The sequence below is a fragment of the Leucopleurus acutus genome (genome assembly GCF_964270905.1).
Source record: "Leucopleurus acutus genome assembly, chromosome: 11".
NCBI lineage: Eukaryota > Metazoa > Chordata > Mammalia > Artiodactyla > Delphinidae > Leucopleurus > Leucopleurus acutus.
Window position 1 is genome coordinate 1,988,034 of NC_139152.1, and position 18,980 is coordinate 2,007,013.

At 60.8% G+C, this 18,980-nt stretch overlaps 1 protein-coding gene across 1 annotated transcript in view; it reads right to left on the reverse strand.

Annotated features, from left to right (window-relative positions):
• The window catches only part of CACNA1C (calcium voltage-gated channel subunit alpha1 C), a gene marked incomplete at both ends in the record, with an annotated part of 456,740 nt that overhangs the window by 168,288 nt on the left and 269,472 nt on the right, over positions 1–18,980 (reverse strand). The window contains 2 exons of the mRNA XM_082850933.1: positions 4,145–4,284; positions 10,747–10,886. Coding sequence (XP_082707059.1) covers positions 4,145–4,284; positions 10,747–10,886 — 280 coding nt within the window. The remainder of the gene's footprint in view (positions 1–4,144; positions 4,285–10,746; positions 10,887–18,980) is intronic.

Sequence of the window (18,980 nt, forward strand, 5' to 3'; positions counted from 1 at the left end):
ACCTATGTGCACAGCTACACACAGTTGTCACGAAGACCAAATAAGTTAGAAGAAAAAAGCCCTCCGGAAACACTAAAGGAGGCGCCCGTGAACGGAAGGTCTTCAGTACCAGCGTCCCTTAGGGGTGGGCTGGTGTTGTGGCCCGGCCACGTGGAGCCCATGAGGGGCCCAGTCACCCCACGACGATTGACCTGGCGTTTCTGTAGATAATTGTAGAGGCTGAGGATACAGCAGTGAGCAAAACGAAAAAACTGCTGTCCTCGTGAGGCCAGGGGTGACAAACAGATAAACGGGGGCAAGACGCTGGAGAGAGGTGTAGGAGAAATAAAGGGGGGAAGTGGGCGGAGGACACGGGCGGCGGGACAGGCCCCGGAGAAGGTGCCGAGGCCGCGAGGCCAGCCGTGCGAAGGGCGCCCGGACGGGCGTCCCACCACGCGAGCGGGCTCGGGCTGCTGCGGCACAGCTGGGGGTCGCGGGGGCTGGTGGGGGGCCGAGGAGGGCGGGGGGGAGGGAGGCTGCAGAGGGGCTCTGTCTCTCAGGAGGTGGGGAGCCCGGAACAGTGGCACGTATTTTGAGAGGACCATTTGGCTGCTGTGTTGAGCCCCAGCTGTGACAAACGGCAAAGGGCAAAACAGACTCCTGCCGGGAGGCGGCGGTGATGGTCCGGGTGAGGGGTGGTGGGCGCTGCAGTGGACACGGAGGTGGCAGGAAACAGTATCTGGAAGGTGTGGCTCATAGGATGCTCTGAGGGCCTGGAAGCAAAGGGTGGGACAAAGAAACAGGCCAAGGATTTGTGCCTGAGTCACTAGAAGGATGAGGCTGACCTTTACCAAACGGGCAAGGCTCTGGGGGACACGGTGAGCTCAGGGCGCCGCCTACCAGGCCTCCCGCGAAGGGACGGAGGCGGCAGCGCAGGTCCGGCCTCGGAGGAGAGGGCCGTGTGCGGGCGGCAGCAGCTCGCCGTTCTCACAGGCCACGCAGGAGACTGGGCGTGACCACCAGGGACCAGGGCAGAGACAGAAGAGGCCCGAGGACGGAGCTGGCGCTCCCAGCAGCAAGAGGAGGAGAAGGCGAGGGAAGTCAGCCCGCGACTCCCACGAGGAAAGCAAGTGGAGTGAGGGCAGAGCTGAGAAGGAACAGCGTCCCCAAGGCCCGGAGATGATGTGGCTCACGGATGAGGGACCACCCGCTGAATCTAATCCTGCAGAGTCAGGTAAGCGGCCCCGAGACAGGCCGCTGGATTCGGCACCGCGGAGATCCCCGGTGGTCTCAATAAGAGATGCCTCGGCGTTACCATGGGGGAGAAAGCCGGGCAGCGGCAGGTCCAGAGAGAAGGAGGAGACGGGAGCGGTGTGGCGGGGAGGAGAGCCAAAGGCTGTGGCATCGGAGGAGGGAGGCCTCCGTCCAGGTCTGCAGCGGGAGACGTCGGTGACGTTGTCTTCCACGAGATCAATCAGACCAGCCCGGGGCACTTAGCCACCTGGGTCTACACACGTCACTACTTAAAAGGTCGCAGAGACGCTCTCCCAGTGAGAAAGGCTGGGTCAGCCCTGCCTTGAAGCCCCCGAAAGAGCTTTTCCCTTTTCACCAGTGACCCACAGAAAACAAGACCCTGCTGCTAGCTGTCTGGGAAAGCCACAGCTACCTGCAGGCCCCATGGCTGCAAGAGCACCAGCTTCACTGACAGAACGTCTCCCTGAATCCACGGCGGGGCAGCAGGACCTCACACCTGAGAGGCAGAGTCCCGTCCTCACCCTCTCGATGGAACGGCTCCCAGCCCCGCAGTGCGGAGCTGCCGTCGGCACCGCACACGGACGGCACGCGGTCCATGAAGCTTCCTCTGTGAAGAAGCCCCGGCTACTCCACGGGATCCAGCTCCCCTGCATCTCTGATTAGGAACCTCTGTACCAGAGTCATCACCGTAACTAGTCCTGTTAATAACACCCCCTCCGTCTCTGAGGGATAGTGGACTGTTTGACCACAGCCCTTCACCTGTGCTTCTCTGTGTGTCCTGTCATCTCTGGGACCACGGCAGCCGGGTGACTTGCTCTGGCCACTGGCACGTGAGCAGCCATGATAGACACCAGGCTGAGCAAAGGCCTGGAATATGCCTGTGTGGTCTGACCGTGTGCCCCTTGGCGAGAGCTGCCCCGTGCCGCGAGGGCCACAGGCACGCACGCTGGGCGCCCCCTCAACCTGGGCTCTGGGATGAGGTGACGACGGAAGCTGGTCCGGCCCGGGGCCCTCATGCAACACGAACCAAGGATGCGTGATTCTTGTTTTCAGTCACCGAGAGTTTGGGATGGTTTTTCCTGCAGCAAAAGCTGCCTGGTGTACTCTCATTAGAGTTTCAAGCTCCTCCAGGGAAGGGGCCATGCTTATTTTCATGACGCGTCCTCACGCCCTGCACGGTGCCCTGACGCTGCGGGCCCTAAAACGCGCACACACAGCATCATGCCCGTGGTAGCGTGCTGGGTGAAGTGTGGGCTCAGCTCACAGTCCCTGCCACCGGCGCGTCCGCTGCACCATCATACTAAACCCCTAAAGTCTTGTGCGAACCGACTCCCACCCTGCCTTCTCACTCCTTGAGTTTGGCCTATGGAGCGATGGCTAATTGACCACGAAAAGCCAAATAATTTAGGCTTTGCAAACGGGCCCCGGGTCTCAGCCGTCACGTACACTGTCGCCATTCTTAGTGCCCAGTGGTTAAGGCCAAGCAGAGGGGCCACGGTCTACACTCGCTGGGAGTTAACACAGGCCACCGCTGCCCGGGGACCCCCACTCCTGCCTCTGCCCACCCAGGGAGTTCCCGCCCCGAGCAGAGACCAGGCGAGCATCAGGCAGGAGTCAGAGACAACACAGGGCACAGCTCTGGGCTTCAGGGGGCTTATAAGGTAACGGCAGAGGCAGGACACGCCTGTAAGCGTCTAAGACGCACGCATTCTTTACGGGAGGTCACGCGGTGCCGTGGGGAGAGTTGGTTTCACTCAGGAGGCCTGGTTCTCTCTGCTCTGCTGTGGTCAATTCAGTTACCCCGGGAGGACCTTTCCACTATCCTGCGTGGGTGCAGAAAGCACTGGACAGGTCGATACAAGATCCCTCCCTCGTGTTCCCACAGTTCTACACCCTGAGAGGTTTTACCCACTGAGTGGCGGCCATGCAGGTGGACAGGTGGGTGTGCAGAGGCCCCCTCTACCTTCCTGGCCCGGCCCTGTCTCCAAGCTCGTCTGGCTGCAGCCCGCTTCGGGGGTCTCCTCCACCTCGAGTTAGGGCCCAGACCTGGTCACACTGAGCGGACGGTGACACGTCCCAGCACCCACATCCAGAACCAGGTCAGTGAGCCCCAGCCGAACAGCGGCGCCAGGAGGTCCGGAAGTGGACTCAGCCCGGGGGCAGGCTGGGCCGGGATTTGCCGGAGCGGACGCTGGGAGCCTGACCTTCTGTGTCCAGGGCCGGGGGGCCCCCCGCCATGGGGGGCTGCTGCCGGAGAGGGAGAAGGGGCGCCGTCCCCGGGCCTGTCTCCAGGCCAGCGCCCTCCCCCCTCAGGGAAAAGCAGTTCTCACTCTGACAGGCGGCGAGCCCAAAAATAGGGCTTCTGTGGCCGGAGATGCCCCACGTGACGTGAAAGGAGGAGAGGGCTGGCAGAAGTGGCAAAACAGAACTTCCTGAACATGCACGGATGCTTTTTTTGCCTGGGCACAAACGAGTGGTCCCACAGAAACCGACGTGGTGCCGCAGGCACAAGGGCAGGAAACCGACCACCGTTCTTTGGAACAGTACAGACAGCAGAGATAATCCCATGGGCTCCCATGCCCTGGGAGCCTGGGGAGCAGCTCACTGCTCTTCTGCTGCAAATGTATTTAAAGCCCCAGCCCCGGCCGGGGTGGCGGACGGGGCTGCTCAGATGGCCGCGAGGCTGTTCTGTGCAGCTGTCTCCACCAGGCTGTGGATTCCCCAGGCGGTCACAGGAGCGGGGGCCACGGTGGGTTTTAATGGACTCAGCAGAGCTGGGACCTTTAGAGCAAAGGAACCCATTCAAGAAAACCCTCCGTGTATGTGAAATCGGGTTCCTTGGCAATTCAGGTTGGGGGGAGACTGGGGGACGGTGGGGAGGTCACGCGGCCGACAGGCCCAGGCTACTTACTCGGGACGCCGGACACCAGCCGCAGGGGTCGCAGCACGCGGAACGCCCTGAGGGCCTTCACGTCGAATCCAGCCCCCTTCCCTCCCAGGGCGTTGGCCCCGTCGGCTTTGGTGGCTTGCTCTAAGATTGCACTGAAAAGCCTGGAAGAGAAGGAGAGAGGGAGCGTCAGGACGTTCTGCCGGCCCAGCGGGGCTCCGAGTCCTCCGAGGGATGCTGGGAGGCGAAATGTGCAGGCACCTCCAGCCACGATCAGTCCGGTGTGCGGGAGGGTCCGGGACCGCCATCGGATGACGGTCCCTCAGGGCAGGTCCCGCCTGCCCTGTGCTGGCATCGAGCGGGCTTCACGGCACTGGCAGCCCAGGCAGGGCGTCAGGCAGGTGGAGGCTGCCGTCAGGGCCCGTGCCTCTGCCCTCCCAGCGTCCTGGCTCCACGTCCCAGCTCCTCCCGACGAGCCCCTGGCTTTGATCTGAGCCTGGGCACAGACGAGTGGTCCCACAGAAACCGACGTGGTGCCGCAGGCACCAGGACAGGAAACTGACCACCAGCCTCGGACCCTGGCAACACCTGTCATGTTGGAGTGACGGGGACAAAGGTAACAGACACATGTTCCAGAGAGGACAGAGGAGCGTTCCAGACGGTTCTGTCCAACAGAAACGGTGCAAAGCACAGATGTGGGCCGTGTGTGCAAGGTAGATTTTCCAGTAGCCACACTAAAAAAGTGAAAAAGGAACAGGCGAAATGGACGGTGAGGATAGATTTTATTTAATCCAGCATAACCTAAATACAATCACTTCAGCTGGAATGAAGAGTTTTGTTTTGTTTTGTTTGTTTTGCGGTACGCGGGCCTCTCACTGCTGTGGCCTCTCCCGTTGCGGAGCACAGGCTCCGGACGCGCAGGCTCAGCGGCTATGGCTCACGGGCCCAGCCGCTCCGCGGCATGTGGGATCTTCCCGGACCGGGGCACGAACCCGTGTCCCCTGCATCGGCAGGCGGACTCTCAACCACTGCGCCACCAGGGAAGCCCAGTAATAAAGAGTTTTTAGTGAGATGTTTGTCCCTCTGCGTTTTGCACATCTTTGAGACCTGCTGTGTGCTCTACACACACAGCGCATCTCAAGTGAGCGCTCAGGGGCCACCGCAGCTGGAGCGGAGGGTCCTGTAGAAACAACCCCTCCCGAGAAATTTTGCTGGAAAAAGGTAGGAGAAGAGAAAAGGTAGTTCCTGCAAGAGGGCGCGGAATCGTTTTGCTTGTTTTTAAATGAAATCATGTAATAGAGACAGACGATGGGCAGTAAAGAAGTGAGGGCACAGTGGCTGGAAGGGTCGTACCCCTGGTGGGCAGGAGGGCAGGATGCCCACAGAGGGGCACGAGCCCAGTAGCCAGGACGGTTCATCACGGTCCCGGGGAGGGAGGTGCATTGTGGGTTCAGATGCAGGTGTGGGAACAGACGGAAGTCCTCTACTGACTGCGCCTCTCTTCTCAGCGGATCAGGTAGCAAGCCGTCAGCTGGAATGTGAAAGGGGACGGGGTCCTGGAGGCTTGAAGGGTGAGGCAAAGGCATAAAAGGGTCGCGGAAGAAAGCGTGGTATGAACGGAGCCAGGCAGTGCAGTACGGTTTCCAGGCACCCAGGGCCTCTGAGAGGAGGTGGTCATGAGGGGAAGTGACACGTGGGCTCAGCCTTGTGCGTTTCTCTACCCTCCCCAAGGGCACCGCTCAGGTAGCAGCTGGTCGGACGGGGTCGGAGTTGGTGCTTTTGCAAGTGATCAAGGAAATGAAGAGAGAAGTAACAGCTGAGTGCAGACACAGGCGAGAGACGACCTCAGGGCAGGAGGAGGGCACTGCCGGAGTCCAGCGCTGGACGGAGGGAGCAGGAAGGATGGCTGGTATTGTTAGGAGAGCAGGAAGCTGGTCTGAGGCCATGGAGAGGATGTGGCTCGCGGTCATGGCGGGGATCCTGACTTCGACCCTGGGAGTGGGCAGCTGAGACAGGACAGAGTCAGGATCCCTGGGGAAGACGACATCAAGGAACCAAGAAGCTTGGGAGGCTGATGGCGGGACAGTGCGTGATGGAGAGGAGGAGCTGGCCAAGAGCTCGTGTCTCCACAGCCAAGGAGAGACTCAAAGTGTGGGAGGACCATGACTTGGAGAAGCAACGGGTAGAGGGTCTGAGGACACAAGCATCAGAATTGGAGGGGTTGGGCTTCCCTGGTGGCGCAGTGGTTAAGAATCCACCTGCCAGTGCAGGGGACACGGGTTCGAGCCTTCATCCGGGAAGATCCCACATGCCGCGGAGCAACTAAGCCCGTGTGCCACAGCTACTGAGCCTGCGCCCTAGAGCCCGCGAGCCACAACTACTGAAGCCCGTGCACCTAGAGCCCGTGCTCTGCAACAAGAGAAGCCACCGCAATGAGAAGCCCGCACACCGCAACAAAGAGTAGCCCCCGCTCGCTGCAACTGGAGAAAGCCCGCGTGCAGCAACGAAGACCCAACGCAGCCAAAAATAAAATAAATAAATTAAAAAAAAAAGAATTGGAGGGACTTAGGGAGGAGGGGGGCGGTGGTCTGAAAGCAGAATAAGAGGAAGCAGGGCTCCTCTCCTGGCCTGCGAGCATTTGGAGGGGAGGGGCCGTATCTTGAGAGACAGCAAGGGCAGCAGGACCCGCGGGGAGAATGAGAGAGAGGAGGAGGGACCGGGGCTGGGGTTAGGGCAGCACCAGGTTCCCTGCTCTGGAATAAATCTGATGGGACCCAGCGACACCCGCTCCGTACTGATGTTCTCTCGACAGAGCTGAGTAGCTGGGACAAAGCTTGCAAAGCCGAAATCTGGTATCTGGACTTTTACAGAAAATGTTTGCTAAGACCAGAAATGGGGAGGGATTGTGGGGAACACAGGGCACCTCGGAAAGGTTTCGGGAGGGATTAGAACATGCAGAGAATGTACGGGAATGCGAGTCTGGGATCCTGGCCCACTTGTGGGAACCGAGAAGAATATGGGAAAGGGCCCCGTGGACCATCTTTGTCTTTGTACCTAGAGACGTCCCACTGACTCGTGGTCAGAAGAGCGCACTGGGTCGTGCCTAGGGCCAAGGAAGACGCCCAGGGAGCAGACCTGAACCGGGCCTGGGCAGCCTGGTCCTGAGGAACAGGCTGGGGCTTCTATGACCCCTGCCCCAGGGGGCTGGGTCTGGGAACGGGGAAGCTGCAGCTGGGGGCTTAGCAGAAGCTTAGACCCAGGCAGGGCCCAGCGGAGGGAGCTGGTCTAAACAGGGATTTGCAACACGTGCTCCGGAGAGCCCTCGGGGACTTCTTGGGCAGCGAGGCCAGGGATGAGTGGCTTCCCTTTGGTCTGTTTTCCACGCGGGGACCCCGAGTAGGCTGTGTCTGCATGGTGGGTTCTGTGGCCAGACCACGTCTGATGTCCTGCCTGTTCTGTATTCCTTCACCCCAGCTTGGCAGTTTGACAGGTCCATGTGTTAGTTGGTGACACCTCCCATCCCAGGCAGAGGTCTCCAGGGTGGGGGAAGCGGGGTCCTTTCTCTGCAGAGAAATGTTCTTTCCATGGAAGCCTGGATCACAGAAATTTAGGACATGGACACCAGTTTGCAAGTCTGTTGAACAACATTCCAAATCCAAACCAGATTTGGTTCCTAGAACTTCCTGGAAGAAAGGAACACGCTTATCAACGTACAAGATGTTCACAAATGTTATTCGGGGAAGGGAACAGAGATTGAACAGCCATCCTCTCCTTTAACCCCTGAAGGGGCAGAAACTTCAGGAATGGGCCTCAGACGTGTTCTCAGCTTGCAGGGGCCGGCGTGTTTCTCCTCAGTCACACTTTGTAGAGGCGAAACCACTGCTTGGTGCCCCCCGGTGCCTAAGGGCCAGGGGCCTTCTCCAGGCAGTGTGTCTGGCAGTTCCTGAGCTGGACGTTAGAGCTTGTCAGAGAGGACGACGGTCTCTAGAGGCCCTGTGAGCCAGAGGCAGGGCCCCACATTGGGAGGGAGCTGGAGACACAGAGAGGCCCCTTAGGCTGGAGTAGACAGTCTGAGCAGGTGCATCTGCTGAGGGCTCCCTGGTGCCCGATGGGGGCGGAGGGAGGGCTCCCGGGTGCCCGATGGGGGCGGAGGGAGGGCTCCCGGGTGCCCGATGGGGGCGGAGGGAGGGCTCCCGGGTGCCCGATGGGGGCGGAGGGAGGGCTCCCGGGTGCCTGGCGGGGGTGCGGGGAGGGCTCCCGGGTGCCCGATGGGGGCGGAGGGAGGGCTCCCGGGTGCCTGGCGGGGGTGCGGGGAGGGCTCCCGGGTGCCTGATGGGGGCGGAGGGGCGTAGCTCACAGAGGCTCTGAAGTCCTCCCACATCCATTCAGCAGCCCCATGTCCCCACTGTTCCGAGAAGACTCCTCCACTTCCGGAAGGAATGGGGCACGTGAGGGGAGGGCAATGCCTTGGCACTGGCCTCCCGGGTGGCAAGGCAGAGAAGGGAGAGGGGCCCTCAGCCCGGCACTCAGGCGGGCAAGCCCACCTCCCCCGGAGCAAGGCAGACTCCCTCTAGTCTGCAGGAGGGCAGAGGCTGCCCAGGAGGGGCCAAGGTGAGCAGATATTTCCCAGGAGACCCGAGGAAGCAAAGGCACATCCGTGTAAGGGGTCGGGATGGGAGGGCACAGCTGAAGAGAGGTGGCTGGGCCACACCCTCCATGGGGGTGTGTCGTTTTCCGAGTTAGAAGGATGGGCTGAGTCTAGACTGGATGGAGAGCCCCAAAGACCAGCGCCTTGGAGAAGAGAAACCAGGTGCTGAATGTGGCCGACTGCGAGATCAACGGGAAGAAGCCAGAGGGTCATGGTGGACCACAAGCTGAGCCAGCGCTGGCATCGTAGCCTCCACGTCACAAACAGTCGAGGGAGGCACCCTTGGGAGAGTGCCGAGTCCGGACGCGTCCCTCTCTTCCTCAGCCTGACAGCCTGGGCCCGGGGAGACGTGGCTGGGATCTGGGCCGACCCACAAGCAGTCCGCTCGCGGCAGTCTCGGGAGGAGCCGGCTCCATGCAAGTGGGGGACGGGCCCCTGTCTGAGGTCCACCTGTGTCTCCTGCTTCCATCCCACGCAGAGGTGAGGCCACGTTTGGGGCAGAGCATCCTATAGACCAATGCCAACTCAGCCCACAGATGGGAGAAGACTTAGCTCCTCTGCCCCCAGAGGCGCCTCTCCTCTCTGTTGGCCCCAGAAGCACCAGATCTCATTCCTTGGGCTCTTTCTGTGAGTGTGTGAAAGGTTCCCAGGAGACTCGGGCCTTGAGGGAGATGCTGAATTGAAAAGGATTTACATGTATCGGGAAGAAGCGCGTTGAAGGACTTTGCCACGGTTTGCTGAGTTAGTTCAAGGCATTTGTCAGTCACTGTTTATCCTGGAGTGAACAGAAGCAGCAAATCTCTCGCAGATCTGCACCTTCACCCTGACATCCGCATGTGGCAGAGTCCAGAAACTTCCGTGTCCCTCATGCCTCCCAAGTGTCCCTGATGTTAATGCAAAGCGTGTCATGCTTGGCCAGGCAAAAAAGGACAGCGGCGAAAACTCGGAAACAGCTCCGGACGCCCAGAGACAGGGACTCGCTCCCAAATGGCCCTGATTTGCTCCATCACTTCCTGCAGGAAAGGCCGGGCGCCCACGAGGCTCTGAGTAGGGCGCGCTCTGGGGAAGCCACCAGCGCAACATCCTCCCGGGGCGGCTGGGAAGGGCCCCCTGGGGTAGGAGCCTAATGCCACGCTGACCTGACCCCGGAGGCTGTGAGGACAGCGAGGGAGTGAACAGCAGGTGGGCTTGAAGTAGCGCCAGGTCAGCCCCGAGGCTCGGGCACCCTGCCCTCCGCAGACGGACGAGTGACTGGAGCCTGGTCAGCTGTGTCTCTCGTGGCGCGTGCGGGTCTCTTTGTACAAACATTCCACAGAGAATCTTTTCCTGAAGTTACCGATGCCTTGATAAGGAGATCGTCACTTCCAGGGTTTCCTGAAGCTTCCCGACGCCGCTTTGTTTCTGAGCGTAGGCCGGGTTGGCCTCTGCAGCTGAGCGGGGTGTCCGGGGAAGTGCGTCTGGCCCCGTGCCCTCGGCCCTTCCTAGTCCCACTGTCCGGTCCCGGCAGCCGCCGAGCCAGGACCCTGCAGAGGTGCAGGTGGGTGTCCCGGCTCCCGGGTGCCAGCCGCCTTCCCATCCAGCCTAACCAGACACACCCGGCCACACCGCAGGGGAGGCGCCCAGGGGCTGCTGTGCCAGGTGAGGCCCAGAGGGAGACCTGCAGCTGGGGCGTCTCCTTGACTGCAGAGGCCCCTGGGCTCCACCAGGAGGCCTCGGATCCACCTGTGCGCACGCGCGTGTGTGTGTGCGTGTGCGCGTGTGTGCGTGTGCACGCGTGTGCAGGTGGGAGCGGTGGCCGGCGCTGCTCCAGGTGACGCTCCTCTCCCTTTGGAGACAGTCTGAATCCAAAGTGATTTTTAATAGATCCTCTCGTCTGGCCTGAAGCCCAGGGCCCTTGTGACCAGAGACACAGATACGGATGGGAAGGGGCCGGTACTGGGCGAGGGCGGCGGAGGGGGGGAGGGGTGGCTGTACTCACCCGACAACCACAATGATAAAATCCAGCAAGTTCCAGCCGTTGCGGAGGTAAGCGTTGGGGTGAAAGAGCAGCCCGTAGGCTACGACTTTTAAAAATGCTTCCACAGTAAAAATGATGAGAAAGAGATACTCCACCCGTTCCTAGGAAACACAAGTAGAAGAGAGAGAAGGAGTCATTAGACTGGGGATTTGGAAAATTCTGACCCAGCAGGTCCCCCAAGGTGGTGGAAGAGAAGGGGGCCCCTCCACGGTCGGATCAGGGGGACACCCCAGGCCCCATCCCGAGCCCCACGGTCCATCCCACAGGAGAGCTCCGATCCACTGGGCAGGAAGGGGGTTTTTAGTCTTCAAATGTTAAAATGCAGAAATTAGGGTGGTGGAAAATCGCACATCTTTGAGAAACATCTCAGTTCATCAGTGAGCAGTTCCTTGTACTTCTCAGAAGAGAACTCACGATGCCTTCTCTAAAGGGGACCCAAGGATGCCGGGATGGGAGCTGGTGCTGAGAAAGGGTTGAGACAGAAGGGTAGGGGAAGTGCCACAGTTCTGAGTCACCAACCCTGAAGCTACAGCCGGGGTCTCTGTACCCGGCCACCAAGAAGCAGAGCATGCAAACCTCCGCCGGCCGCTGAAACAGAGGCAGCTGCCCACGCGCGCTGACCCCGACCTGCGAGCCCTCTTCCGTGAGGAAATAGAACTCTCTGTCCAAAGAGCAACACCAGATCCGCAGGGACCCCAGCATTGCCAGGATGAGGGCGGGCACAGGGTGGCGGAGGGGCGGTGCTATTCCGCTCTCCACACTCTGTCCTCTCCAAGAGGGCTCTGCTGTGGGATGTGGCCCTGTCCCTGGAGCCCACGCTAGGCAGGACTGACTCCGGCTGGTTAGAGCCGACTCAGGGCTGATTCACCGGCACCTCACCCTCCGCAGCAGCCGCTCTCCCACGCTGCCCCCGGTGCAGAGCCTTCAAGGCCCCTCAGGCAGGGGCGGCCGTGGCCTTCACACACGGATGCTTCGCGCTCGTCCCCGTGGGAGCCTCCAGGAAGCTCCCACCTCAGACCCCAGACCCGGCTTCTCCCCCTCCGCAAGTCAGGAGGGGCTCACTGAGGACCCCAGGTCCCACGCCCACCGTATCCCTAGAAGGCCTACGGCCTGCCGCCCACCCTGCAGGGAGGTCAGGCTGGTCCCACCGCCCCCCGTGCTCTGCCCATCTGCTCTGCCCACCCTCCCCAAACCCTGCGACGTTGAGCGTGTGCTGGCCTCACCCAGCCCAGCTCAGGACGAAGTGTGGGGACACAAAGTTAAAAAGGGAAGAACCCTGGGCCCCACCCAGACCTACTGGAGGAGATCTTCTGGCCATGGGGCCTGGAAGTGCACATTCCTGACCATTCCCGGGTGTCTCTGAAGCACCTGACGTTTAGGAACCACTGGTCCATGTGCTGAGAGAGGCCCAGATGAGTGGCAACCAGGGGAAGGGGATGGAGGTGGGACTCCACCAGCCTCTCCGAGGCAGGCTTGTCCTCACCTCCCACCCATTCTGTCATCTGGAAGTTGGTCTGGGACGTGGCTTCCCAGGGGTCTGTGACCCAGGAACAGACGGCAGTGCATAGGACCTCTGGTCTTTAAAAAGCAGGTGATGTTGGATAAAAATGTACATCAGGACCTTGCTGAAAGGGAATGCATGTTCCAAAAGGGCACGACACACCTGAGGACGACTGCGGAAGGTGAGCTGTCCAGCCACCCAGCCCCTGCCCCCGAGACCATTCAGAGCGTCCACGTTTAGCCCCAGATGACAGGGCCACCTCCTCTGCACCCCCAGAAACCTCTGCGGAAACTCACGAAGTTGGAGCAGGGATGAGAAGGGAAACAAAGGCAAGCTGGGTACCCATTTGTGTCAGGGGCTTTCATGTGTCCGCCTGCGTGCCAGATGCCTTCACCCCACCAGCCTCCATCCAGCCACACGTCACTGGTGAGGCACAACCAGCTGAGTCCCTGGACACGATGCTGGAGAGCCCTCTGGGTCGTTGGCACAGTGAGCTTTCTGGGACAGGTAGCAACCCAGCTCGGAATACCCCTTCCCGCGGCAGGGAGGACAGCCATACGCCAGGGCTCCGAGCGTCCTGTGTGCTGGGGGGCTGGCGTCTCAGACAACTCCTTAAACAGCTGCACCCCCAGCCCCGCCCGACCGGCACCAAGCAGTGTGTTTAGCCGCTCCTCTGCGAGGCTGCCTTCCCTTCCTGATTCCTCTATGAAAAGAGAAAGCCACGGGGGAGGAGGGGTCCCGGGTCCCTCCACTGCCGTGCAGGCTCACACCGCAGCCCCGGCGCGTCCTAGACCTGCTGCACCTCCTGTGAGATGGAGGACCTGGGGACGTGTGTCTTCTCTTGTTGACCCTCGGCCTTTGTAAGTTTCCCCCATGAGGCCCACTCCCTAATCTACATCATGTGACATAACAGGTGGAGACGAGAAGGAACCACGGACATGGCAGCGGGTCCTTCACTCAGCCGTTCACGGACATGTTTATGTGCTGGAGATTCAAGAGAAAGGGCTCAGAAACTGACCTCCAGGAGCTCTGGGGACAATGGGGACAGATGGACAGAGTCCAGCACAGCAGGTAAGCTGTGCCCTGGAGGGAGGGCTGGGAGGATGGAGAGCTGTCAGCTGAAGTGGGTGGGTCAGGCATCCGGTGCAGAGAGAGGTAAAGGGGGGAAGTGTGGAGGCCGTGGCTGGGGAGGGGACGGGCTGGAGAGGTGGGCCGGAGCAAGGGGGCCGGGGCTCTGGGGCCAGGCCTGGGCACTTGCTTCCGTTCTGAGGAGACGGCGGCCCTGCCGTGGTGTGCACTGCCGTCTGGCGCTGTCACGATGGGGCAATCGGGCGGGGGTGGCCCACGCAGGGATCGTGGAGGCCTGAGCCGCGGCCGAGACGGGGGACTGGAGGTGAGCAGGGGGACCTGGGACCCAGAAGGCGTGTGATTCGCTTTCTGGCTGCACGTGGGGGTCGGAGAAGAGGCAGGGAAAGAAGGGCGCGGCCCCCCCCGGGGTTTCTAACCCGGTGACTGTGGGTGGAGGACCCGCTCGCTGCAGTGGGGCCTTGAGGAAGAGGAGGGGTCCGCGTTCTGTACTCAAGGCGGAGCTCCTGGACTTGGACGTAGAGGTGGGCTCGCAGGGGCGGCTGGACAAGGTGGCCCTGGAGATCGTGTGGACCGGAGGTGAGCTGAGGCTGGGGTCCATCCCCTACGGGACGACCTCAGCCCAAGGGAGTGCTTCCGCGTCCTGGGAGAAGTGACAGGGTCCTGCTTAAAGCCATGGGGTCTGAGAGATAAAGGACCTCAGAGGTTATCTAAGTAACCTCCCGGCGGAAAGACTAGGACAATGATGAGATAAGGCCTGGCAGGTACACGTGGAGCATGCAGGATGAGTTGGACTTCCTGACCCGAGGCCCAAGGTGCGTTCGTTTCTTTGCCTCCCGGGCCCCGCTGACCCCCTAAGACACGAGTGGGTCGGACTCCTCAGTACGAGGTGTAAGGGTCTGAGACAGAACTGAAGAGGGCCCAGGAGCCAGGAAGAAGGGTCCGGACAAGAACCCAGGGAAGGAGCAAGGGCCTGTGGTCACCAAGTCTGGGGCACAGTCACCTGCGAGGTGGGTGAACGCGGGTGTGCACGTGTGTAGCACCTCTTGTGAGCAGTGCTGTATTCACTCTAACGTTAGAGGCACGGGTGTCCTTACAGAATGAATTCCACCCCTCTCTTCAAAACCAAAAAACAAACAAGAAAACGTAAACAAGTGAAACAGCTTGGTCATCCTTTCAAAACACTGTGTGTTGCCATAGAAACGTCCCGGGGGTGGAGAACAGTGCAGCTGTGGAAGCCGTTCTCTGGCCAGCTGATGTCCGGGTGCCTCTGGCCTCATGGGTTCACATTCCTCATGGCCTCCTCGGGCCTGGTTCTGGGGGTCCCAGAGCCCTGAGAACGCACCGAGGTCCAGCACGGGACCCGCCGTTTCTGTGATCTCGGGAACCCCCGGCAACTCTGGAAGCCACCCTGGGGCAGCCTGATTCCAGGCCCCACTGTGGGTCGAGGTTGAAAAGGCTGGAGGAGGCATGAGGACAAGGCTGGGTCGCGCCAGACGCAGCCGCGCACAGCTGTGGGTGGGGGGCGAGGGGACGCCCAGGGCTCCCGAGGACCCTCCGCTGCAGCCGGCTGGAGTGGGGACCTCGCCGCTCAAGTGGTTCCATCTCTTCCCTTTCCCAGCACCTCCCCTTCCCTCCCGACAATATTCCCCAACCCCGCCCGCCCCGTGCGTCCTTTCCTTGTCAGCGTGTCCCCATCCCTCCCCTCTCCCTGCTCTCTCCTTAGGGCCGCCACTGGCACCCGGGCCCACATCCACTCCCAGGTTTGACCCACTGAGGGGATTCAGAGGAGGGAGCGCCTCGGTTCCCAGGGGTCACGAGGTCTCCCGGATGCCTGTGGGCTGTGAGGCCCTGGTGGGCACAGGCCGTCAGAGCTTTCCGCTCTCCTCACGTCCACACGTCCTGCCCTCCACCCGCACTGTAAGCCTCTTCACGCGAGACTCAATTATCTGTGGATGGTAACAATCCTGATTCTGACACCGAATGGCTCTGTGTCTTTGGGAAATCACGCTACCTCCCTGGTCTGTTTCTCATCAGGAGAAGAGCTCGTTAAGCATGAAAAAACAAAACAAAACACGATGCTGCTGAGAGCCCTGGGCTCCCCAGGGCTGCTTTGGGAGCGGGTACAGGTCGGGGGGAGGCTGACAAGGTGGGGCTTCCCCCCCGCCCCCGCCTTGAGCCAGAGCGTGGCCACTTTAACCCGAGGACCCTACACGGCTGAATCCAGTCTGGGGCACCCACAGGATGGGGTGTGGAGAGAGAGCACACGCGAAGAGGCGCAGCCGTCGCCTCCTGACTCGCCCGGTGACCTGCTGGCTTCATATCCTGGGCTCTGCCTGAGATTGTACTGGAGAAGAGGAAGGAGTGCTTTTGTTTTCCTGGTTTTCTTAGAACTTGGAATACCACTTCCAAAGCCTCCAGAGTCCCCTGTCGAGCTCGTCCCTGGTCTGTGCGCAGCTCTGCACAGGCACAGCCAGATGCCCAAACGTGGAGAGAACACAGAGTTCCCTTCTCGCTGTTCTGAGGATCCCTATAAACACAGACGGTTTGATAATGAAAAATCCTTCATTAACGAGACTATTACTGTGTGTGCTTTAGGAGAACGCGACATTCCCTCCTGGTAAGGGAAGCCGGTGCCAGGGGACAGCTCCCTGGACCTGGCCATCAGGGAGCGCCCGCCAGGTCTGTTCACGTATGCACGCTCGTGTCTCTTCAAGCATGCATGTTTCTGCACACGCGCACACACACGCACACGTGCTGCAGCTGGGCGACGCCCACCGTCTGTGTTAAACAGCATGTACCTGCTCTGTAACAGACCAACTGTGGAAATTCACACTCAGAGAGCTTTCCTTCCCTCGGCGCTGAAGGACTACACAGAATGTGGTGAACACACGCACAGGATACTAGTCAGCCCTGAGAAGGAATAAAGTTCTGACACGCGCTGCAACACGGGTGAGGGCTGAAAACACTGTGCTGAGAGAGAGAAGCCAGTCCTCAAAGGACAGAGGTGTATGATTCCACTTCTGTGAAACACCCAGAACGGGCAAATTCATGGAAAATGTAGATTAGAGGTTCCCAGGGCTGGAGGAGGAGGGAGCCGTTTCGGGGAGTGAAAAACTGCGGAAACAGCGGTGATGGCCGCACAACGTCGTGAGCATAATTCATGCCACTCAAGTGGACACTTTAAAATGGTTAGAACGGCAAATTTTGTTATACTTATTTTCTCACAAAGGGAAAAAAAGGAAGCATTCCTTTGGATGTTAAAGATTTTCTAACCATCGAGGGTCTTCATCTAAAGCTACCTGAGGCCACGGTTGAACCTGTATCGCTACCCCCTCCCCGGGATCACGTGTCAGGAAACCGCCAGGACAGCCGCTTGTCGAGAGAGCTGGTGGAAGGCTGGGGCCCTGGGACGGGGCACGAGGCGGTGGGCGGGAGGCGGCCGAAGGCAACGCCTTCAAGTCCACCATGTTTCGAGGCAGGCCCTTCCCAAGGGCCTTATGGTGGTGCAGGCGGTCTGGCCTTAACACCCAGGGTTCCTGTAAAGGATGGAAGGGCCGGACAAAACCACGGGACACCTAAGAGCAAAGCAGCCTCGGAAAGGACAGTCACCTGTTTGTCGAGGCTGGTGGCCCCGGAGGCTGAAACTCTGCCGGGTCGCTGGTCTCACAGGGGCTCAGCCCAAAGATCCGGAAGCTCTCCTCCCGCACAGCTTGCTCTGCCCTCGCCCGTGACGCCAGGTGGCCGCGACTCATCCACTTGTGAGACGCTCAGCTCACGTCTCCTCTGGAGGCTGGCCTTGCCCCCCTGGGAGGGTCAAGCGGGCGGCTCAGATGTCCAGGTGCCGGCCTGCCCCTCGCCAGCCCGTCCCCCAGACGGCATCTCTGCCCGTCCCCGGGGCCCCTTCCTGGGCTGCTTCTCAGCTGTCAGCCCCCAGGGCAGACCTGGCCTGCCTGCGTGCTCGTGGTGTCCTGCACCGTCGTCACGGGCTGCTGAGCCGCCCCTTGGAGTTCACGGTGGCCACGTGCCCCTCCCCAGCGGGCAGCACAGGCTATCAGGGCGCGGCCGGTCCCCTCTCTCCCAGGACGTCGCTGGCTCCGGGACATCACCTTTGCTTTGGGTAATGGAGCAGAGTGGTGACAGGTGTTCCCACTCAGAGCTGAACTGCTTCTGGGGACCAGGGGGCATTTGCTTAATGACCTGTGGCTAGTGTGTGGTTTCCCAAACGGAGGCGGCAGTGGTCTCAAAACTCTCTCCTAAATGCCCAGCTTCTTGCAAGGAAGCAGACCAGCACGCGGCACAGGGGAACAGACCCCCTTTTCTGCCTGTCTCCACGGCTTGTCCTCCGCCCGCCCCCATCACTGTGTGGGTGTTAAGGCAGCTTCCTCACTGGCCTTATTGGCATCCAGGCTGATTCTCTGCCTAACCACCTCCCCCCGTGCCACCCCCGCCCCGGGCCTGGGATGGAGTCTCGCCTCCATGGCCTGGCTCCCAGGTCCCAGTGGAACCCACTCGTCCCTCTGGCCCCATATCCGGCCAGCACCCCGTGCTCCAGCCACACCAGAAGGCTCACAACACGCGACCCAGACGGGTGGTGAGGGCAACCCTGCCAGGCCGGCCTTTCTCCACCTGCAAGGCCTGCCCCTCCCCTGGTCTGGACGTCTTACCCTCCCCGGCCCCCCACGGCCCTCCACTCAGTGCAGGGCCCTCTGCAGACACGATTCGAGCACTTACGACAATGTGTGTGTTTTCTGCAAGCTCGTCCCCTTGGGGACAGAGGCCTGCAGGGCGGAAGCAGGCCTCTTTGTCACCTTGGTTAGGAGGTGTCTTTAACTGGAGGGCAAAATGACAGAGGGAAAGGGCTTTGGAGCCAAGCTGTTTCCCCGTGACGAGCCGCGTAATCTTCCCAGCTGTGGCCTTGTCACCAGGAGAGTGGGAAGCTACACGACTCCGGCGACTTGGGGATCAGGAGTCATAGTCCGCACTGGGATGGCTCAGCTGCCATCGCGGCTCTGCATCGAGCATGGCCCCCGGCTCTGCACCCAGCATGGACCCCAGCTCCGCCCCGGCTCTGCGGCAGGTGCAGCGGGGGTTCCGCAGGCGTCTGTGGGGCTCACGCCCCCTCCAGGCAGCTCTGTGTATCCCCAGAGGTCCCGCCTGGGCCACTCTCCAGTGCCCACAGCATCAGCCCTCTGCCTGTCCCCTCTTCCCTCCTGCCCACATGGGCCTCCAGGACCCTCAGCAGGTAGCATGACCCACTTTCGAGCTACTTCTGAGCCTCTTGACTTCAACACAAACTGGAGCCCAAGGCCTCACGTGTGTTTTCTATTATTGACACAACTTCACAACCAAACCAGAAACTTCTCTGAGCCCGTCTGCCAGGTTCCGGGCCTTCTGAATGCTCCTGACCCCGACCCCCAGCCCTGGGTCCACAGCCGAAGGGACCCCAGCCCCCCAGCCGCGAGCCTTTCCCTGGAGGCTCTGGGAACCCCACAACCCTTTGCCTCCTGAAGCGACTTATCTCAGTGGCCTGGACGAGGTGACCGACGACAGCAGTGCCCATCGGGAGCGAGAGCGTGGGTTCAGGAGGGCTGAGGACCTGCGGTCA